This window comes from Halichoeres trimaculatus, unplaced genomic scaffold, assembly GCF_033239565.1.
Source record: "Halichoeres trimaculatus isolate MK-OKI-2021-1 unplaced genomic scaffold, fHalTri1.1 fHalTri1_scaffold_11, whole genome shotgun sequence".
NCBI classification, from domain to species: Eukaryota; Metazoa; Chordata; class Actinopteri; order Labriformes; family Labridae; genus Halichoeres; species Halichoeres trimaculatus.
The window spans coordinates 4,990,150-5,014,482 of NW_027437189.1; the positions used below are offsets into that span (position 1 = coordinate 4,990,150).

The 24,333-nt window shown below is 40.4% G+C and overlaps 1 protein-coding gene across 1 annotated transcript in view; it reads left to right on the plus strand.

Annotated features, from left to right (window-relative positions):
• Positions 1-19,932, plus strand: part of c1qtnf12 (C1q and TNF related 12) — a 29,144-nt gene extending 9,212 nt beyond the window's left edge. The window contains exons 2-8 of the mRNA XM_074681918.1: positions 8,592-8,696; positions 8,815-8,926; positions 9,060-9,244; positions 11,663-11,771; positions 12,746-12,839; positions 16,680-16,758; positions 16,841-19,932. Coding sequence (XP_074538019.1) covers positions 8,592-8,696; positions 8,815-8,926; positions 9,060-9,244; positions 11,663-11,771; positions 12,746-12,839; positions 16,680-16,758; positions 16,841-16,939 — 783 coding nt within the window. The 3' untranslated portion in view covers positions 16,940-19,932. The remainder of the gene's footprint in view (positions 1-8,591; positions 8,697-8,814; positions 8,927-9,059; positions 9,245-11,662; positions 11,772-12,745; positions 12,840-16,679; positions 16,759-16,840) is intronic.
• Positions 19,933-24,333: the final 4,401 nt, after the last annotated feature.

Genomic DNA, 24,333 nt, shown 5'->3' on the forward strand with positions numbered 1-24,333 from the left:
TTAAACTTGCCTGTGCAACATTTTTTATCAGCAGGAAAAAAGTTTCATGTTGCCGGAGTTTAGAGACAGGTAGAAAAACAGATAACGTGTTAAAGAAAACAAGATAAGTTCAGCGGTGCACATGGAAGTGTTCAGGAGCTGGAGTAGAGTTTCAGTATCTGCTCGCGGCCCCAGAGACGTGTTTTAACAGTTGTGTTTGTGTTTTTGGTGGCATGCTGCCCCAGGGAAATATTTTCCCTTTTTATTGCTTCAAATAAATTCAACCTAATTTTCCCCAAACTACATGACAAACACACTTAAAGCTGTGCACATAGACGATTATTCATGCAGGCCCAAATCCCTCTTTTCTGGGTAATAAAACCTCATAAGGCCTCTGTGAAATCTCAGAAATGATTAGAACTGATCCACTAATTGATCCAGAACTCACGACTCACTGTGTTACCGGCTGATAAAAATAAACTCTGCTCACTTTTATTGTGTTCTACAATCATTAGAGGAGGTTGGCTAGTAAAAAGCTGGAGTTGCACTATTTTTAGGTCTTCACTCTCACCATCTAATGCTTGTTTTTACATCAACTGCTTAAGACTTCATGATGCAGTCTTTCTACTTTTAAAACATCTTGAGCAGTGTTAGGTATGTGTTAGGGAACATTGTTTTTCCAGTTTCTTGTCACATTGATCACCTAAAAACTCATTAAAATGGTCTTGAGGGGACATTATTTATGATTTGAATACAAAACTGATTGACTGAATTGACCTCTTAGATTCAGCTTGCTATCCCCTGAAGGGCACAAACTTTGATTCAAACTATTTAGACCCCAAAAGGAAGTCAAAGGAATACTTTGACATATATCAATAAATCTGCACATTTGCATTTAAGATAGTGCACGTATGACCAAGAAATAACTTATCTCTGTCTCTGTTTTAGTTTCTACAAACTGATTATAGTAAGACACTCTTTGGCAAATTAAAGGCCTGTGTCCACTACTTGAGTTTTTGCATTGTAGGTTCTTTATAAAACAAATGCAGTCGTCTACAATGCCAAGCATCCTAAGAGCAATAATGCCCTTGGTATCAGTTGATTCTTGTTGCTTCTGGACACCCTCTCCTTCACTAACCAATCAAAATGAAGATGGGGCTGAATCCACAATCTCAGCTTTGGCATTGATAGGAGAGGGTCCAACCACTTGCTCTCAGTGGGTCGTAAAAACCAGGTCTGGGGCTGCTTCTAACATCAGGACACAATCTCTTTCATTTGTTATAAAGGAAAATATCCTTTAATGAAAATTAAAATCATGCTAAGCAGTAAAGAAGTGCTAAAGAAATTTTGTTTGTGGGCACTGCTACTGCAAAAATATGCTGCCAGTGGACACAGGCCCTAATGGTATTGGCACCTTAATCTCTTGCCAAGAGCTAAATGAGATACTGGACATCAGTTACATGTCTGTCTATTCCATTAAAAGCTAAAGCTCCATTTTCATCAAGCAGTCCAGTTTAGATCAGTACAGTTTGGTACGGGTTGGCTGCTGTCGCACGGTACGTGATGATTCTTTCGACCAATCAATGGTCTGCAGTGTTGTAGCTTGACCTTCTGGGATCAGATTGGTTTACTTTGGCACCCCAACAGAAGGGTCCCAAGGAGTGGGATGGCTTAAAAGCCCATTTATACTCACTTTACATGTGAAAATGTATCCTTCCTTTTCAAATGATGTTACGATCACTGCTCTCATGCTTCCATACGTCCTTTACTTTGGCATTGCTGTTAACCAATACATCCACCAGGGGGAGCAGCCCAGAGTTAAAAGTTTATGACAACAAAACTCAAATACAAACATCGCAGCTGTGGAGGCAGTATTGCAAATGTGTCACTTGCATAAAAGACAAAAAAGAGGCTTTGTTATAGGAGGTGATGGTTGGCAAGGCAGTTAAACAGCCATTGTTATTTCTTCTTTGTGTCTCACTAAAGCTTTGTATTGAGTAGTAAAAGCAACACTGCCCCCACGAGCTGAGTGGGCCTTAAGTGATGGGGCGTCAGTTAGGGCTTCATGATTATCGCAATCGCAATCGCAATCCCAATGTCAGCACATGCAATTCAGATTTTTCTCCATGATAACCAAGCAAGTCTGTAGACTCATCATGACACAACTTTTTTTATTAAATCGCAAGCACAATCGCAATCGCAATATTGTCCACCTGATCGCAAATCACACCTTTTCCCCAAATCGTGCAGCACTAGCGTCAGTACAGCCTAGCAGTCCAGGTTGCATGCTCTCAAGCTGGTGGCCTGGGCTTAAATTCAACTTATGGCATCTTTCCTACATGTCACTTCCCACTCTTGCCCTGTTTCCTGCTCTGTCTACTGTCCTGCCCACTCCAATTGATGACAGAAAAAGCCCCCAAAACAACTAAAACCTAAAACTTTGACAGGAGATGAGGCAGAACAGGTAGCCAAGCTCTTGCAGCAACTGTTTACAAAAAGTCAGGCTTGTGCAAAATCTTATTTGGTAGCATCTACTTTAACTTACATTTACATTTAGTTGTTTTTTTATTGGCAGTTTTGCATCAGGATATTTCTTGGTAGGGGGGTAGTTACTTCCTCAAATCTCCTGTCTTGCAACTGTGCAGATGGTTTCGGCTAACTATTGTCCAGTTTTGGTCTTTGTGCTTTGCTAAGACGTTGGATTTTGGTTGGACTATTAAACCTCCAATCCATATATGACAAAAATAAGCATCTTTTAAGTTTTCCTTTAGAAATAGCTCACAAACATGATCCAAAATTTAACACAAACCATCAGCCAGGTACCTTTGCTTTCATACGTATAAGCTTGTTTGCTGATGATACTGTGTTTTACTTTTCTGACGTACAACTCTGAATACAGGGCTTTCCTTGTAATGGAACATCTTTGGCTCTGTTTTGTTGGTTCTCTTAGTTTCTAGGATATAAATTCCCCAAACTCTGGTCACAAAGCATCCCATTCTTCAGATTGGAGCCTCTGCAGTGTGTCATGATTTAGAGCCTCATCAGCGAGGATAAACACTGTCTGGAGGACTTAAAGTTTCTCACCTTTTGACAGAATACCTGACACGTTCTCTGTCGGTGCTCGCTGGAGAAGTGTGTGCTCACACCTGCTGACAGACGAGGCCACTTTGAGGCACTCACACATCAGCGTTGATCAAAGCCTGAGCCCTGGTGTTCTTCATCAGCTCACAGACTGATACCTGGATCTGCTCCCCTCACACTTTGTTCTGTGCTGATACGGAGCTATGTGAAAGAGTCTGTAGTTTATTTTACACCATCGTCTAAGGCAGAGAGGGAGACTCAACATCTCTGATGTTTTTTTCTGCGTCGTCCTGTTATATGGTTTTCATGTCTGCATGTGTGGAGGCTTTGAAGTTCTCGGTGGAGACGGAGACTCACCTGTTTACAATGAATCAGTAAAGTTCTTTGGCAGGTTGTGTGAGCCATCCCGGCTGTCAGGTCTGTGGAGAGTGAGGCCAAACAATAGCAAAGTATCTTCAATAGAAAGACTTTCAAGCTCTGTAGGCTGATTATAAATCTATTTATACGAGATATGCTGTTATTTTTAAGCCCAGGAATCAAGGTTATAATTACTTTGGTCACAGCCTTTCTACCTTGAGCACAGAGAGCCCTCCAGGGCAGACTTTTAATGGGTTAATTACACTGGCGTGTGTTAAAGAGAATAACAGGCTCAGAGTGTGGCTGATTTCCTGGCAGTAATCTGCTGTCTTTTTTTATTATGACGTAAGAAAGAGCCGAGATGTGTGATTATAAGTCATGTGTGGTCGAACTTGTGCTGTTTTCTGTCTCAGAGAATGAAAGCTGATGATCTTTGACTCTTTTATAAACACAAGAACAAACGTTAGGGTCTGGATTTCTTTGGACCAATCAGACAGACGTCTCATATAGACGTTATTATGAAGAATCTAAGAGTGTTGATGTGATTATTGACAGTTTTGCACTCTCCCAAATATCAGAACACCAACAAAAAAGTTAATTTTAATTCAAAAAGGTAAACTTTGAAATAATTTTATATATTTGTGAAACATTACATAAAGTAATTCAGGTCTTTTTTTTGTTTGTAGCTCATAAATATCAGCAGTTTTTAACCACAATATTCAGTTTAACCATTAACTTATACATTCTCAGTATGTTGTATTTTTCTCTCTGCCTGAAACTGAATTCAACATTTTGAAAGTGAATACATTTGCTTTGGGGTTGTATGGTAACCTACATAAACATTCAAGACTTCATATTTCTAAAATTCAAAATTCAATTTCAGTCCAGCAAGACACACTACAGATTCAAGGAACAGACTATTCAGGTGAAAGACGTGGTCAGTTGGTGAAACTGGTTAATGACAATTGGTGTGACCAGTCTTTCTCATAAAACAACTGAAACATTGCAAAAAGTTTCCATGAATATGATTTTAGTAGTCTACTACAGTGTAAACCAACTGACCCTAAAAATATAGAGAAAACAGTGCATTTACACGCAGCTTCAGAAATCAGACTATGAGCTTAGTCAGCTCAAGATCTGACTATCAAGTTGCATGTGAACAGCTTCGTCAGACCAAGAACTGACTGAGCACAGCTTAGTTAACACACCCAGATAATGTGATTGCTGTTAGACTGCAGTTGGACTCGACAGGTTTCGGTACACAGGAAGTAGACAACCATGATAAATAGGGACATACAGTCTATGGCTCCAACACATCAAAAAAAAACCATGGCACATAGATAGATTAGAAATAGAAGTAGAATAGAAAATACTTTATTTATCCCTGAGGGGAAATTCAGGAGGAGTCAAAGCAGCAATCAAGAATACAAAATAGATGCTGACAGCTTGTCCGTCATTGTCCAGTCAGCCAGCCTCCACCTCCACAGGGTCCAGGACTGGGCTTCTTCAGCAGTCTGTTCAGTCTCTGTCTCCTGGATCCTGTCTGCTTACAGCAGGTGAAGCTCTTCCAATGTGGTGTTGGTGTCTGATGTTAGCTCTGTTAGCCATGTCTGTTAATAGCATTATGCTACTCTACCTTCTGGTATTCCCTCTGTTGCTGAGTTGGCACAGCTAGCTTGTCCATCTTATTGGAGATAGATCGTACGTTCCCAATAACGATGGATGGAAGGACAGGTCCATGTCGTCACTACTTAGCTCACACCTGAGAACCAGCACGTCGTCCTCACCTCCTTCTCCTCACCTTGGGGGAAGACATCCGGCCTTGCAACATTTAGCATTGACATGCTACAGGCTGCTAACAGCTGATTTCACATGTAAACAATGCAGCCATGGTTACATGTAGGATCTCCAGACAAACACAGGAGCAAAAAAAGAAAAAAAAAAAATCACTGAAGAAACAACCAGTTTGTTGTCCACGACCAGCAAATAAAAAAATGCTGCAACACCTAGCATCCATGTACACATACATTAATGAAAACATAAAGAGCTGCAGATGTATTCATCTTGGCCACTGTCATAAGAAAGTTGCTTCCTCTTAGGGTAAACCAAAACTAGATTGATACACATGCAGCTTCTCTTACCTGAAAAAGACACAGCGCCTCCTATTGAAAGGGAGTGAGATGTTCTCGGCCAGAAGTCCTAATGCCTTTTCTGCATGTATATGCAGACAAGACTAAATTAAATATTCAGAATATACTTTGAGATGATGTTTCATAACAAATAATTTCACCAGAACACTTGCATGATATCTAGGAATGTGAAATATTTAATACTTGTCTTGGTGTTTACACCATTTGACAATTTAATGGGACTGATTCTCTTATTGGTTAAAAATGGTAAAAACGTCATATAAAATACAGTGAGACCAACAAAAATGTGAACTAAACATTCAAACAATCATCTAACATGTTGTTTTAATTAGTTTAAAGCATGGTACCAACCCTTATTTGTCACTGTCCCATTCACATCTGCAAAAACTCCTCTATGGTCATGCTCAGGTCAGTTGACGAGGATATCCACAGACCAAACAGAGTAAAGGAGTTTTTGCTTTGTGCAAACTTGAATTGGATATTGAGTTTTTAAATTTTGTAAATATAGAGAGCTAAATGTTGAAGTGGCACACATCTCAGCTCAGACTCTACTTGCCAAACACAAGTAGGATCATTTTGCTTGTAGCTCACTGAAATGAGAAATCTGGCACTTCCTTTCATCAATCAAAAATGTTTTTTACAAAACAGAAAAGGCCATTCTCTTAAAAACATGTTAATTTTTACTCTTAATAATTTGTATTAGCTTTAATTGATTTATCATCAGTGTCATACTCACTTCCTGTTTTTCCTCTGCCCTCAATTTGCCAGACAAATGAGTTAATAACAGTTTAAAGCACTTTGAAGTCTTCCTGTAAAGCTCCCAGGACTGACATGTTGATGGGTTATGAAAAATTGACACGGCGAAGGAAAAAGCAGTTTATCCCACAACCTCCCAGTCTTATGGAAACAGTATTTAGCACAGTAAAGTACTCTTGTCTTGACCAAATCAGCCTCTCTTTTATCTCTCTCCAAGCCTCAAAATCACAACAAAAACACAGAGTGATCCAACGCGCAGCCAGCCCAGCGCCTGTTAAGTTGTTTATTTTGTCTGCTGTCAGAGAGGAGAGACTCGCAGAGACGGAGGCTGCTGAAATCCCAAATATATAAGGACAGCTTTTTTTATTCCAGTGTAACGCAAAGACAAACAAGGAGTCACTTTGTTGCGGCGGAACAAGAGGCGAGGCTTCCACGGCGAAGAAAGGCGCGTGTTGGTTTTGCAGATAAGTGATCCGTGTCCTGCTGCCAAACCTAAACAAATTCCATCTCAGGCAGCTCACCTCTGCGGCTCGTCTTTATCTCCTCTTCCATCTCAACTGGAGGCACTTGACATTTTGGAGCGGGGTTAGATTCAACCTTTGTGTGATTGGACTTCATTCAGTTTACCGAAATGAAAACATGCCAGTTGTAGCACAAAAATATTGCCTCCAGAGGTCATCTGGGAGTGCGTTTCTTATCTCCACAGCGTCCTATACGGTAATTTATTATGAATATGTTAGTACAGATAAGAAGATGGAGCATACACATGATAAGGAAACAGACTAACAATCCTAAATCATACACCCTCTCCTGTCTACACATTACATTTACATTTTTCTACCTTGTTTATTGAATTTCCCATCAAAACATCACTGGAGCGAGCAGATTTAATAAAGGAAAACACCCGTATGTCTTCTGCAGAGGGAGGACGCGTCGACCTCTCTGACATGTTGTTATAAAATACAGTAATTGAGGTCTGCGATCCGCAGAATCTGCATCACACCACCATGAGCAGACTCATTTTTCACCACGCTGCTCATGGAAATTTTAATGTGCTGAAAAAAAAAAAAGAGACATCGCTCAACGCGGTTTGTTTACATTCATCCGAGTCTATTGAGCAAATCAGACCTGACGTGGCACCTGAGTGAATTACAAGGGAATGGAGAAATAAGCAGGAGGTGAAGCTTTTAGAGGGGAGCGATGACTTCATGAGGAATGTAAGCCCGGGACTGATCGGGACACAGGGAGAGGTTTTCCTTGTGTGACCCTCTTTGGTGTCTGGCACCATTTAAGTGTATCTTAAGACAATATTTTCCAGTGATGGTTCGAAGGCAGAGGTTATGATTCTTTGAAACTTAAGATTAATCTAGTAAATTTTATTCTTTAAAGCTGTAAACAAAGGGATGGTACCCTGTTTTATTTATTTCAATAAGACTTTCAGCTCCTCTTTTACCCTTCACAGCAAATGCACAACAGCATAATCATTTTTTCTCAACCCAGATGTCTCATATTAGCTTAAAGTGATACTCCGGGATGGAACAAGTTGGGTCCTATCACAAGTTTTAGGGCAAAAATTACCCCTACAGCAGTGATTTTGTGCAGCAGAAGCCCAGAGCGCTCACACCAAACACCCCCTCCCTGCTCCTCTGCCGGTTTCCTCTGCACTCAGACGGGGCCATATTTTACTTGACCAAAAACACAAATAAATGGACTCCCACCGAAAAAGTCTGATATCGGTCTGAATTCACGCTTTATTTAGAGAATTTTCAGCGCGTTACTTTCACACAAAAACACAGCTAAATAAGGTTCTAGTCCTGGAAGACTACCTGCGTTTGTTTATATCTGGCACGCCGCACGCAGGGACTGTAGCCAGCTCGTAGCCAGCTGTGACTCTGCAGCGGAGGTAGCGCCATTTCACGACACGATGAGAACTAGAACCTTATTTAGTGGTGTTTTTGTGTGAAACTAATGCGCTGAAAATTCTCTAAATAAAGCGTGAATGCAGACGGATATCAGATTTTTTCAGTGGGAGTCCGTTTATTTGTGTTTTTGGTCAAGTAGAATATGGCCCCGTCTGAGCGCAGAGGAAACCTGCAGAGGAGCAGGGAGGGGGTGTTTGGTGTGAGCGCTCTGGGCTTCTGCTGCACAAAAACACTGCTGTAGGGGTAATTTCTGCCCTAAACCTTGTGATAGGACCCAACTTGTTCCATCCAGGAGTATCACTTTGAAGATTCATAAGGAAATCTCTCCTGTTTCTGTTTAACGCAGGTTTCTGACAACCAGAGAGTGGATCCTCTGGGATCATGGATGGACTTTGTCAAAAGACCTGGTGGCAACTTCCCTGGAAAGTGTCGCAAACGCAAACGACCCCTGGTAAACCCAACCGACACACCCTTTGCCTTACAGCTTTTCAAAATAAAAGTCTCAATGAAGCTTTAAATTAATTCAAGTTTGAAGCTTGACAATCTGTTTTACATTTATCTCCCACCAGCCGGGCCCACCTGGTCCTCCTGGTCCTCCCGGCCCCCAGGGACCTCCAGGCTCTCCTGGGGCTGAAGTGACCCAGGAAGTTCTTCTTCAGGAGTTTAAAGACATGATTAAAGGTAGAAACAGGATCATTTTCAGGACATCTCTTTGGATTATATTTTCAAATGAGTGTTGCACAGTTTTTTTGTTTCATCCCATCCTGGATGTTTCAAATTCTGCTCTGTAATAGCTTGGTTTTGTTTCCATCAGAGGCAACTGAGAGGAGAGCAGCAGCCCTGGACAGAACCGCCAGCCCCAGCCAGCTACCGACAGCCCTCCTCACCCTGGAGGGGATGACATCCTACCGGCGAATCGAGGAGGCGTTCCACTGCAAGCTCAAGGGACCCGTAGTGGTCGACAAGAAGACGCTGGTGGAGCTCCAGAACTTTCAGACAGTATGTTTGTTTAAAACCAAGTAAATGTTTATGAACTGGTTCAGCTTTGGTGCCTGTGCATGCCTGAAGAAGAAGAAAAGTTTGGCTTATCCTCCTCTGCGTGGTTACATGCTTTGTTTCTGACCCATTTGCTTCTCTGTCTTAACTGTGTTTGAAAGAGGGAGTGTTTGGTAATCATCGCTTGGTTTGCATGAGGGGGTATTATAAGAGGATCATCCCCTCTCTGGTAACTGGCACTGGCAAAGCCCGCACTGCCACTCTCAGACTCAGGCTGGCTCTCCGGTCAAAAATACCTACTTTTTCAATTCTACACATTAGTCTCTGGGCGGCATACAAAAGGCACTCTGTCTGTGAGCTGGAATAAAGTGTGGAGAGGACAGAAATAGACACTGTTTAAAGCAGCATGCTGTAGTGGAAGAACTATGCCTTGTTGGGATGGACTGGAGGCCGGAGGGGGGGATTGGGCTGTGCTAAATTATTTAACATGCTAACACAGCACAAATGTCAGAGTGGGCATGAGATTACTTATGAAATTATATTTTGTGTATGAAGAGTCAGGTACTGAAAAAAGACAAAGAGGGGACTCAAAGTCTGAGGTCTTCTCTAAACAAAATGACTGAGGAGATATAATAAGATACAATAGGATAGGATATGATGCAATACAAATGATACACTGTATCTATCCCTCAGAAAACTCATCTTAGACTCAGGAGCTACACAAAGCCAACTACATTGACGGCTGTATTGGTGATTAAAAGCATAACAAAACAAACAAAAATCCACATTTACACATAAGCACTGGTGGAAATGATAAGAAAACAAACATAACATCATGAAAAGAGATACTTTCCCACAGTTTGTTGTTTTAAGACTTGGAGACTCAGCACATCACAGTTGAAGGCCAGCAGCTAACACCAAGGGGCAACATCTGAAAAATTAGAAAAATTAGTCTTATATGGAGGGCTGGGAGAAAAAATCGATACACTATTATTTTCAAATTCAAATTCTTCATTTCAGTCTTTGTTTATAAACTGGATGGGAAAAAAGTTACCACTTTTCTCCAGCAGAGGGCGAAATGTTTCCCTCTGGCTGGTGATATACATTATACAGGAAAATATGGCACCTGATTTAGTCTGTAGACATTATCATCATCATTTAACTTTCTCACATGGTCTGGTGTTAAAAAGGCAAACTGAAAAACGCAAATATCGTAAATATTGCAAAAATCGCAATTTATATCGAATTGGCACCCCAAAAATCGTAGTTGAATCAAATTCCAAGAATAGCATATCATCCCAGCCCTTCTTATAAAAACAGACTTTTACAGCGCTAATAAACATAGTTCACGAACAGCTTGGGTCTGAAACCCTGATTTTGCAATTAGCACATACTGTCCAATCAGAGACACAGCTCAGCTCACTTCACTGATGGCCGCCCTATAGCTGTTAGAAAGTGAAGCTCAAAGCCTGAGTCATATCTCATATGGCTGCGTCCACAGATTGGCTTCATTTCACAGTATCAGGAACAGTGAAATGGTCACAGAGACAATGTTCACATTTTATACAGTCTATGGCTAACATGCTAGCCAGCGAGGTTAGCCATACCCCCTTCCTTTATATTTCAAAGAAGTTTTTAGTTGTTATTATGGCTGCTGATGTTTCTCTGATGTTCTTCCAAAACATTTTACTTTTTATTTAAATATATCTAAATCTATAAGAGAAATAAAGCAGCCCTTTCTGAGGCCCTTTTACACGACAATGTTTCATCTAAACACGCTAAAACACTGTGTAAAAAATCTGTGTTTACACGGCAACGCTGATGGACTGAAAACACTGTAGTAAGCATGCCAGGCCTGTAATTGGTGCTATAACTGTATTGTCCAGAAGTAGCTTTTGGTAGATCTCCACCTAAGTAAAGTTGAGCCAATCATCTGGTGTATTGGGGAGTGAAGCAACAGATGCTCATTTTGTTGAAAGACGGTCAGCAAATACAGCAGACTGAGCAGCACAAACACAATACGGTAGTCCGCGACGATCGTTACGGTTGTCCTGTTGTGTGCGCGTTTGCGCGAAGTGGAGTGTGACGTCAGTGTTTCCACTGAAAACGCCGGCTTACTGTTTACACGGCAACGGTGTCGGCAGCGTTTCAGAAAAATCCCACTCTTGAGGCCGTTTTCAAAAGTTTGCATTTTAGGTCGGCTGAAACGCTGTTTCCGTGTAAACACAAGGCTGAAACACAACAAAACGTTTGCGTTTCACCCTAAAACTGTCGTCGTGTGAACGGCCCCTAAGCTACTGAACTTTCTCCTGGTGCTTTAGCATACCAGTTGTCCTTGTTGCCTGTAGCATACTTGAGAAAAAAACACTTCAGGTTTTTGTAAACTGTTAAAACTTTTAACAAATGTTTCTGTGCTTTCAGCCTCCAGCGAAAGGAGCCTTCCTCAGAGGATCAGGAATGGACCAGTCTACTGGGAGGTTCACGGCTCCAATTACGGGGATCTACCAATTCTCTGCTAACGTCCACATCGGTAAAACAAACTTACATATCATCTACACACCATCCTATACATACAGTAAGACATGAAATTACATTGACCAATATATATATATATATATTTTTTGCAATTAAACACTTGTTATGTGTAGTGTTAGCTAAGCTCTACATGCTCCTTAGTCTTATTTAGCTAGCTAAAGAAGCTAACCTTAGCTCATTGACTGAATAGCAATTTTTGAAACACATTTTAATCTTGCAGCTTGTGTTTTTTTATTGTCTGTGTCTTAATCATTTTCTTGACAACAATTTACCCCAAACAGGGTTTAGCTAAAAATGCTAAGCTAAATACATTGAGAGTAAAGAAGGGAAGAGACCAAACCCTGACGTCTTAAACTACTTTTTTTAAACAGTTATGTCTTATGTCAAAAGAAACACAGGGTTGAGGAGAAGCAGATAGACTTTTTGGCAAATGTTTTGCTATCTTAAATGATGCTAGCTACCTCACATTTGACATCTAATTGTGCTGAACTGCTAATGTTAGCCCAAACTATGACAGCATGTCTGACCTGCTCTTAAACAGCCTGTACTCTACTCTGATGTGCTTATTTTATTTTTTATGCAACATATAAGTCACAACTCAGCCAGTTGGCCGCTAGTTAGCTGGACATAAACTGCTAATTATGATGGAACAGACGATAAAAAAAGGTTATTTATCCCTCATTGTTTTTGCTTTGCTGCTTTCTGGTTTTGGAGAGACTTAAAAGAAACACCATACCAAATTCTTCATGAACAGAGGATCTTTATTACTCCAGCTCCATGTAAACAGAGCATGACAGGCCTGCTGTGTGTAGCTACAGTTTTTCAGATTGAACTGGACAATCACGGTCCACGGTTTTTTAACGAGCAGCCACTTCAAGGAGATTTACTTCTTATACTTTTTATGTTTTTTTTTTTCCTGAACCCGGGATGAACCTGCATTTTTATACCGTTGTTTTTGAAACTTTACAGACCACAACGAGGTGAAGAGGAGCAAGAGTCAACTCAAGGCCAGGGATAACGTCCGGGTGCTGATCTGCATTGAATCGCTCTGCCACAGATACACGTAGGTATCATGTACCATGAAGTGTTTTTACGCCAAGTAGCGTCTGGATTCTGAGTCTCCTGCTGGTTTTGATCACTTTTAAAACCCATAACCATGACAAAACCAGAACAAATGTGAACACATTATGTGTGAAATATGCTGGAAACTCACAAATTCAATCCCAATCAAATTACTCTCACTTTTTGTAACGTTATTAGATTATATCTTTATGGTTAGCATTTGTTTCGGCTATCACACGCTCTGATCATATCAGGATTAAAGCATAAATCTGATCCAGAGTTATTCGTTCAAATATAACCACACTTCACATTCTTAAAATTCTTTCTATTAACTAATCGTTGACTTTGGTTGTGTAGCAGTTATGTTTCATTGGTGTTAAATGCTGCTTCAACTTTGTGCAGAATTTACGGGCTGTTAAAGGTGCAGTGTGGCATTTCCTGAATAAAAGCAGAGCAGCTCTTTAAAGGAAACGTCGTCTCCCTCAGAGTCCTGTCCTCTGACTGATCTTTATAGGCTGACCTTTGACCCCTGCAGACTGCCAGCAGTGAAATCTCCTTGTTTGGGACGTGGGAGACAGATAATGAAGTATCAGTATTCATCCACATGACAGAAAAACCTAAAAAATCCAGTCGGGAACTCTTTTTTGAATATTTTAAAAATTACTATTTACATAAAGTCACTGAAATCTTTATATGAATTGCTCCCTAAAGTCTCCTCTCAGACTTCTCAGAGTCTTCCGAGCAGGGTACTATAAAGGGAGCATATAAATAATATTATTATGATGGGTTTTCTAACCCAAATGAGTCCTTGGCTCTGTCTTTTCGGAGCCAAAACCCCAGCCAGTCTCACTCTCCCACACATGAAAATGCAGAGAATGTGCAATGAGGCTCATTGTGATGGCAGTTGGAGTGAAGACAAACATGATTGATTCGCCATAAAAAATGTAGCATTTTCCACTTAACAGGAGCCAGCGCTCACACTGTGCGGTTACAGCCTGCAGCCATGCTAAAACCATCTCTGTGCGCTCCGAGAGCAGCGGCTGTTTTAAGACAGCCTGACGTTTGGGAAAATATGCTAACTGGCTGTTCACACAGCGAGTGACAAAGGTATGAAATCACCAAGCCTGGCCGGCGTTTGTGTGCACAGTCATGGTTAAAGAGCTACTGAATAACTTGTTAACACAGTTATGTTGTCACTGGCCCGTGTGTGGTAATGGACGCCACAGGGGAGGTGGGATTTTTTTGGGGTCCTGTGCAAAAACACAACTTAATAACTGCTTTTACTGAAACTGAATATCATTAGGAGGAGAAAATGTTCTCTGGCTTGTGTTTCGATGTCTTCTGCAAGGCTTATAAAGCAACTTTTAACCGTTTTAGAGCTCTATAAGTGTAAATCATCACGAACCCTTATTGAAAGGCCATGTGAGGATTTTAAAAATGAACCTGAAATACTCTCACTTTTATATATTTGCCTGATCGTATTCCACAATTTAAAATGACATTATCAGCGTCAATATTGGTTATTTTCAGACTCAGGTTACACTAAAGTACACGGATCCATTTACTTCACGAGGACCAAAAGTCCCTTTTATGAAACTATGCTGGCTGACAAAGTTCAGCAGTGAAAAAGTAGGATCTTTCCTTTCTCTGGTGAAAAGGATTTTTTGATTTATTTTGTAGTAATGTCGGACACTAAAGCAAAAGGACGTTAGAGCAGAAGAAAGCTAAAATAGAGAGTGATAGAGCATGGGCTAAAACACAGGCTAAGCTGGTAGTGATAAATACTACTCTATAATATAGAGTCAAAACGAGGAAGTCTTTATTCTGGAAAAACTACCAATTGACCTATGACTTAGTTACGCCCCTTTCACTCACTCAGACAAACAGTGAACATTCAGTAAGAGGCGCAATGGCAGGTGTCACAGTAGGAGACATTTCACAGGATGCTTTTGATGATTTCTTGAGACAGAAATATCACATACCATCTAGAAGTCACCAAAAGGGATGTATTTATCATGTTATTGATCAGAGAGTCAATAAAAAGCTTCACTTATAAGCCAAAATGTACAGATCCTAACGTTAGCAAACGTGATAAACAGCTTCTGGTTAGCTTCAGCATCTCAGACAGCGAGATAGAGGATCAGCATTGGTCATGAGAAAATGATAACATCCTTTTTACCATCTTTAGCAAGAGTTACAGATAAGCTAATAAAGCTAAGCTCCAGAAGCTAATGTTAGTTGGCCCTTTGGACAATCACTAGTAGACTAGAAAAGCACTCAGAGAGCGCAGACCTCCTTCAAGCAATGCTTTAGTCCTACTTTAATGTTATACTCCCTTTCAGCAGACTATCGGCTACAGTTTGGAGTTAGTTGCAGGTTTGTATGATAATTTGTTTTCTGACTGTATTGAAAATGACGATGACCCAGTACATATTTCATATTCCAGATCTTAGTATCCAGAATATTGCCAGGATCTGGATCGTACTCTAACATCTGTCAGAAATTATGGTGACCTTGTCTTCTGTTGTTTTGCAAAGCAATCCGCCCATTTATGGTGCAGTTATAAACACATATGGTGAAAACGGCCCTATCTCACAATGATAAAGAATCCTTTAAAAAAGTCCTGGATCCAGACGGTGATCCGGATCACCTCCAAAATTTAATAACTTCTTCCTTATCCCATTTTGAACATTTCCTGAAAATTTCATCAAGATCTGTTTGTTACTTTTTGAGTCTCCCAAAAACACAACTGCTAAGCTAACTTAGCTTATGCTAGATAGAGAACCCCAACAGTCCGTCAGACTGCAGCGGGGGTTCTAGGGTTAGAGATAATCATAAATTCCTTTCCAAGAAAGTCACAATTTGCTGCCTCAGCTTGCCTTAGAACAGATAGAGATATCCTTCTTTATTTTATTCATGTTGAGTTGATGTTGTGGTCTACTGTACAACTTTATCCACAGAATAGACTTCTCTCTGTTGAGATGTGGCTTAGGAAAGGGTAAAAAAATAGACCCCATCGCCTAACCTTGCGTGATACTTTGTGTCAGAGTTGCATGTACCTCATGAACACCGTCAACCTTCTGCTTTGTATGTCAATGGACATACAGGCAGAGAACGTCCGAGTGTATTGGGTGGTGTCACTGCAATCACACAGAGTGTTAAAAGCAGATTTTCCAAGTTCAGAGTAAACCTGTTGTCCTTAAGGGGGAGGCAGATCAGGGAATGTTGGCAGACTCCTGAAAATCACCTGTAAATCAACCTAGTAGTGTAATACCTGTCCTAAAACTGGCTTGGAGGACGGTTTTTGAGAACATGTTTTCCCTCAAGTTCTCTAGATGTAATAGAAGAAGTATTTGGGCAGGAGAAAGGGGATTGGAAATGTTGGGAAAAAAAAGAAACATAACTCTTTCAGGCAGAATCTGAGGCCAGGTGGAGCGGTGAGAGTCGGCGGTCAGTTTGTAGCTCTACGGGGCCAGCTCCTGTCCAGAGTGAGTGGTAGGCTGTTGTTTTGTCACAGGTAGGAACACGCCTCTGCAGTATTTATTGGTGCCACATAAAGACTGGAAACAGGAAGAAGCTGTAGAGAGCCAGGGTCTTGATGTTCCACTTGGTTTCACTGGCTTCTGCCTTTGGTTTTCACTTTATGGAGAGCATCGAACTCTCTTTATTTGGATGTAGCTAATATCAGATTGAAGACTTTCAGAGTTCAACAATGTTTAAAGATGTCAATAGTGGATCATCCATTTCTGGGTCGAGATCTTCCCTCTGAAGTCTTCAAACCCAGACTTTTCTTGTTTCAAACACAATTTAATCCAGAAATGTCTCTTCTTTATGATCACAGCTCATTGGAGATGATTGTTGGATTAGAAAGCAACAGCAAGATTTTCACTGTCAGCGTCCAAGGCCTGCTTGAGCTTCAAGTAAGAATCACACAGACGCACTAACATAAAACATGTAGAAGTGTCCGGTTTCTGCATCACTGTTGTCCTTCTCCCTCTGCAGGCCGGGCAGTACACCTCCATATTCGTGGATAACGCAGCAGGCGCTTCCATCACAATACAGAACGGTTCAGATTTCATGGGCATGCTGCTCGGCGTATAGCCTCACAGGTGACGATGAGTGACGTCATCTGGGCGACGTCACCTGAGCGACACGCCGCTGCCTTTTTCTCACTTTTCAGAGGACTTGCTAATGAGCGCCACCACAGATCCAAACCACGGGGAGGTTTGAAGGACTTTGACTTGACTGCTTGTTGAAAAGGACAGAGTGAAGAACTTTTTCACAGTGGGCTGCCACTTCCCTGACGAACTTTAACGACTGTCGCTACACACCGTTAAAACAAAGCGGTGAACATGCCTGTCTCTGTATACCCCAAAGGTTATGGAGGACCTTCGGGGTAAACCAAATATCAGTGATGTAAAAGATACATTTATGCGTTAAATGTACGCTGTTTTTTGTCGATATTTTCTGTATCATGAACTGTAGTTATATATCTTTATATGTGTTATATGGTACATAGACTGCGAGTACACTGGACAGTGAAGACATGCTCAGAGTACAGGATGTGGTGTCAAACATGTGTAAGCTAAAGCTGCAGTTCTCTCAACTGGTCTCAAATGGATCGTGTAGAAATTTCCACGATCCTAAATCATCTGCATTTTGATCTAGCGCCACCAAGAGGTTAACATTTATGTTAAACAACTATTGAAAGGAGGTAATGAAATATGTCACTCACATTCACTCCCCTCAGACAGGATTTTAAAGGCACTGTAAGGAGTTTTCATGTTGTGTAGACTCTGGCGACCCCTCTGGTTAAAAATGGTAGTGATTGTTTTGGGATGCAGACGTCAGTTCCAGCTTATCTTAAGATGCATTTCTTGCCAAAGTTTGAGTTTGTTGTCAGAGCAAAAGGCTACGTTAAACAGGATGCAGAATGAGGAGATCTGTAAAATTATAAAATTTAACGTAACAACAACAATACTGACCCACACCAACTGTTCGTTGGCTCACAAATGGTGACCAATTGGACTGGTTGAGGCTTACCTATTAAAGCTGATGTCCTTATAAGTATCAGAATTATGTAAACACACAAAAAGTTGAACTTTTTAGTCTTTAAAAAACAGTGAAATATTTTATTTGATTCCCTATCCAAAGTTTTTTTAAAGGGAACTTTGAATAAATTCACAAATACAGGCGGTCCTTGACTTACAAACAAGTTCTGATGACATTTCCCTGAATTTTTGCGCAAGTCGGATTTTTACACTAAATACACCCCAGATCTCTACATAACTATCCAAATACATGTATTATACTTTATATTCATGGGAAAACAGATCCCGCTTTTTTTTGTGTCTATGATTCGAAAAAGGTGAGGAGACTGAGAAAATTTCGGAACACAAACACAGACAATCTACACTATGACGCGACTCGAGACAAAGTAGATGATGCTGATGACCACACAGCACTGCGTAGCTGTGTATTCATTTGTGTCAAAAACTAACACCCATTGTAGGAGCTTACGAACAACTTCGAAACCTTCTCTATTTTCTTACATATATATATATATTTATTGGTGTCGTAAAGTCAAAACAACTTAAGTTGAGGACCTCCTGTACATAAAAGTTACATGAGTAAAAAAAGCAATAAATTCCATAAAGAAAACTTTGCTGACAGCTTGTCCATCATTGTCCAGTTCAACCAGCCTCCACCTCCACAGGGTCCAGGACTGAGCTTCTTCAGCAGTCTGTTCAGTCTCTGTCTCCTGGATCCTGTCTGCTCACAGCAGGTGAAGCTCTTCCAATGTGGCCCTGGTGTCTGGTGTTAGCTCTGTTAGCCATGTCTGTGAATAGCATGATGCTACTCTGCCTTCTGGTATTCCCTCTGTTGCTGGGTTAGCACAGCTAGCTCGTCCATCTTATTGGAGATAGATCTTACGTTCCCAATAACGATGGATGGAAGGACAGGTCCATGTCGTCACTTCTTAGCTCACACCTGAGAACCAGCACGTTGTTCTCACCTCCTTCTCCTCACCTTGTGGGAAACATCAGGCCTTGCACCAGTTAGCAGTGACATGCTACAGGCTGCTAACAGCTGATTTTACATGTAAACATTTTTTTTCTTGCTGAATGCTTGTTGCCGGACACCTGAGAGTGCTGTGTAATTCCCCTTAAACTCCACAGAAGTAATCATTCTGCCACTTCTCCTGAAACACTCTTTGCCTGACATCAACCTTTCTTTTGGCCTTTGAAAGAGACCTCTTGCTTTGACAACATTTGGGGACATTAGCCAAATGTTTGGTTATTATGCTGCATTTAGGGTCAACTTTGAAATTTCTTTCCCTGTCCCTACAACCATAATTGCTGTGCCAGGCCATGAATTTTAGACCCCTGATCTGAACCATTACCATACATGCATTAGCATTCAATCCTTGTTTATAACCAATTAGCTCTTACAAAGCTCTGGTTGTGGAGTTTCTCTGTCTAAAACAAAACTTCAGCGGAAAATGTACTTCAAATTTTGCTAATCCTGCATCAACCAGTATCAGACATGAGGGCAAAACATTAAACCAAAAGGAAACTATCCAAAGTAATAAAAAACTTGCTAACTTTATCTTTGCTACCAAACATTACCAGCAGAGATGACTTTAGTTGGTGTAAATCTGACCTGAAAACAGTTGACACTATTTCAGAATCAGTAAAAAAAACTCCTTATAGTGCCCTTAATTAATGTAAAAAAGCCAACATACATAGAAATACGAGGAAGCTAGCATTAGCACAATGAACAGTGCTAGCGCTGTGTGGTTAGCACAGTGTTTACAGCTCTATAATGTCCAGTGACATCATTAAAAACATGGCTTTGGCTGTGATTTCCAATGTTTTGGACATTCAGACACATTTTTGTAGTATACTAGTACTATATTTACAATCTTTGTTGTTGTTTTTGCGTATTTTTATCTGTTTTATGTAGATGTTTGTAATTTATCATACCTGAAACTCCAGTAACATTGGAAAGCATTGATGTTTTGATATGGTATTTATGTCTGAGGAAATATATGATTCACTTCATCTTTCAAACTCTAGATTTCAAGAATAAATTTATGCCTTTTCTGCATTTTTTAAAAACATATTATGCTCTATATTGAAATTAAACTTTTTATTAAATGTTGACGCTCGATCATTCTGAGTCTTATCTCGAGCAGCTCACGGGAGGATAAACCCAAATATCTCCTTCCATCCTTCACTGTGATTTAGCTTCTCTGCTACGTTTGAAAGCATCATCCGGAGTTCATGGATACTCAACATTTCTCTGCGGCGTCATTTGGATTGTAAAATACCTCAAATACCTTTGCAAACCCTGGAAGCCTGCCAAGTTAATTCATGTCTGCAGTTATCTACCTGTAAAATATCAAGGAAACGTCTTGAAAGGAGACACTGTGTACGTATTTCCAGTTTAATTTAAAACCAATAGCTGTTGTCCATCATGCAGACTGCAGGTCAGTCAGTGAGGCTCTCTGGGGATTATTAGAAAACCTCTAAATATCTCTTTATTGTCTCCTGGGTGGTCTCTCAAATTGGTAATAAAAACGTCCCGAGCATTATTGCACCAATGCTCGTCCAGCCAGTAAAAAGAGCTTGTTAGCATCGTTGCATGAATGCCTTATAATAGAGGCTTCTCATGGAGGCATTGCTGGGATGCCAGGTGTCACATACTGTACCCAGTGACCAACCACAAGAACGTTGCACCCACGTGCTATTTCAGCCACCCACTGTAGCACACATTTCAGACAGGAGTGGGCTGCTCGCAGGAAAGCACGCCCTAAATTTTGAAAACAAACATTACCTTATTTTATTTTTGCCCAGCATTTATAGGCTCCAGCTAGTGTGTGTTCTTATTTCCCAGCAGCTTGATTTTCACACAAACCACTGGTGGAGAGAAGTGTTTTGACAATGACAAATGAAAACAAATATGTTGAAAATACTTCAGACAGAGCGGCGTGTGTATAAGGTGAGAGGATCACTAACACACTTCATTCGTCTCTGCGTTTCTCCAAAAGCAGGACAAAATGTTACACTTGTGAGTTTATATTGTCTTGTGTTTTTTTTTTTTTTTTCTTCAAAATGTGTTTAATGACAGCTATGTGAGCATGCCGTAACGCATTCGCTGCCCTGCAGTGGAACATGCAGCCTGCCAAAGCGGTTGCGAAACCACCCTGAGCCACGACTCTGACAGGAATTTCCCATCGCCCCATTATCAGCATCAGACAAGCTGAGTGATTGCAATTACATCTGCCCAAATGCTAAGAGCAACTGCTCCTTCTCTTTTCCTTCGGAGGAGTGAGGTATTATGAATGGCCCCTTTGTGGATCCCTGAGTTTGCTGTCTGCGCTGTAAACCAACATATTTCAGCTGTGTAGCTCTAATGAGGCCTTAATTATGAGACTTAGTGTCTGACTCATTGGGGTGACGGCTAAACAAATTCTCCTGGGTACAGACATCCTTTACAAAAAGGGAGACGGGGACTTAATGTGACCATTAATTCTGCTCCGTCAAAGTCAACGGTTGGAATCGTCGGTAGAGGAGACTCGCATTTTGTTCCTCAGTGATTTGTCTTCTGTGGCCGAGCTAATCCGAAAAAAAAATTAAAACACATACTTCCTCTTCAAAACAACTCTGCCTGTGTTTCAAAAGCAAAAGAAACACTGAATAAAGAAGTCGTCCAGTTTCAGGTTCCCACATTTCTTCCAGAAGACACGGGATGTTGAGAAACACTGCAAGCTAACTGTTGCTAGCTAGCTTGTTTTGCAGTTCAGTTTATAATTTCTGAAAACAAATTTCTCTACAGAGATTCCCTTTTTAAGAAATAACAAACTGATGTATTTGAATTACATAAGGCAACATAAAATCTGGATAAGACTCTGTGGCAGAAACAGAAGTTGCTAACGGGTGCTAGCTTTGCTGCTGCTAGCTTGTAGTTATCCACTACTTCAGAAGAGTTATGTTGATACAAACAGATAAAAACACTAAACATGGCAGTTTTACCTTAACCGTAGGGTCAAACAACAACAAACTCAAACTGGGCTCCTCCTTGGCTCAGTGCCAGCAGCAGCACACACCAACAGCCTCCAACTGTAACTATGTGAACACGCTAACTAGCCCAGCAACCACTTGTAGCATTGCATTTCTATGTGGGAGAGACTCGAGAGCTGTGTGCCTGACTTGGCATGTTAGCACAAGCTAATCATGAGTATTGGACACATACCTGGTTAGCATTAAGCTAACTGGCATTGCTGAGCCAAGCTTCACCCTTATCTAGGAAAAAGCTTCATCTGTTTGGTGTTTTGTTTTACTTTGATTGTTTGTCTTGCTCCTTGCTACACCCACTAGCATAGCCGCTAAGGATAGCTTCTTCCACTTGCTATCATCATCACGCAAAGTCACTTGAGCACTCTGACTGGCTGATGTAACCACGTTAACTCACTTCTCAGAAACTTCCTGATACAACCAAAACATTAACATATAGGCAGAAGAGAGGGTTCAAGGCAGACACAGACACTGACACACACGCACAGAGGCCCAGAAGTGATTATTGAGTAGGATTATATCTGTAAAAGTTTGAATTTAATTTTCTAAAGAAAATCCTGCAGACGCCACCTTTGAAGATAGTTGTCTCTATGAGGCCTCTAAAACTGTACGGGTGGCATTATTTTCTAATTTTAGCTAACCCACCAGTATAAATCCTTCAAGGTATGGGAAAAAAATGTCTTACGCAAACTTGGAAACAGATTAAAAGTTGTCAGGAGGATAAAAAGATGGGGTTAGGGTTCATTATCATAGGAGTGGTGTCGAAATACAAGTTTAAAGCTTAATTTTGAAATCGTAACTTTTAACATTAACATCAGATTCATCTGATGTGAGTTTGTGGCTTCAAACTACAAAACTTACTTTTCTAAAAAAAAATTCAAAATCACATGAAACAGGAAACCATAGAAATATTTTCTTGGCCTTTGGGGCACTGCGAAAGCTTAAGTTTTTGCTGCTTTTGGCGCCCCCTATGGACTTAATTTTTTAATTTTTAATGAAATATGTGAATGGAGGCTGTTTTTATTTTGGTAGGTAGTTTATTGCTTTGTGTGACAATTTTTTAAGCTGTAGGCAACAAAATCGTTCTTTGTTAAGCATTCTTTTTTTCTCAAATAAATAGATACATTTTCAAATCTGATTTTATGAATTAATCAATCAATCAAACTTTAGTTGTATAACACTTTTCATAAAGGAATGTTTAATACAAAGTACTTTACAAATAATAAAATAGAATAAGATAAAATTAAACAAGATAAAATGAAATAAAATAAAATAAAATAAAAAGAAGTGGAATAAAAAGCAGAAAATTGCATAATTGAATAAAGTGAAAACATAAGACCCCCCCCCCCCCCCCCCCCCCCAAACAAACAAACAAACAAACAAACATTTAATATACACACACAAAGATATTAGGGAAATTCTGACAGTAAACAGAATCAGAATTAGAGGACTGAGAAAACGCCGTCTTGAATTAAAATGAGGAAACACAGGAGCTAAAACTAATATAGCAATTAATTAATAAAAATAAATAAATAAATGAATAAAATAAAAATAAGAAAATACTCAAAAATACTACAGGGTAAGATAAGTACATGTTTAAATACATAAATAAAACAATGTAACAATATAAAATAAAAGTTGGATAAATAATATGGTCAAATAAGAAAGTGTAACATCAGCATCTTTTTTGTTCTAGTTCGTTGTTTGAGTCAAAATGGAGAAATAATGGCAAGATAATACATAAAATGCTTTAATAAAACAAATGCTAAATCAAAGTGCCTAAAAATGACCCAAACAGGTGGAGACCTCTGAGGGTTAGCAGAGTAGAAATAACCGTCCTCTTATTGATGGTCTTATTTGCAGTCGTAGATTATGTAATGGTATCAGTATTAGTTTCAGCTAAAACCCCCTGACAGAGCTTTAATTAAAGTGCTGAAGTTGAATCCAAACACACAATAAAGCAACATTACGACTATTGTGACCATAGTTGGAGCCCAAATACGAGGAGGAGGTGACATTTTGGCGGGAAGCCAGTCTAAGTCCTGGACCCCGTGCATTCTGTCTTTCTTCTGTGTTTGTCAGCACTTCCAAACATGGCTACCTGCAGAGAGGAACAGACAGTCAGACTCTCTCTTAGGGATGCCAGGCTCCTGTATATTATGTTTTTAGCATGCCTCAGATTTTTTCTCAGCAGCCCGAGTTACTCCAAACAGAGCCGAGCAGTCCAAGTCCTGCTGATACCCAGGCTGCCCCAAACAAACCTGTTGCTGTGATACCGACCCCGCTGTCGTCCAAGAGGGGAGGAAGATGAAAGAGAAGTGCGATGCAGGGGGGCCTACACGCTGATCTTCACATATTAGTTATCCTGGTACACTCTCAAATAAGTCACTTTCATTAAGCATCCACACAGACGGT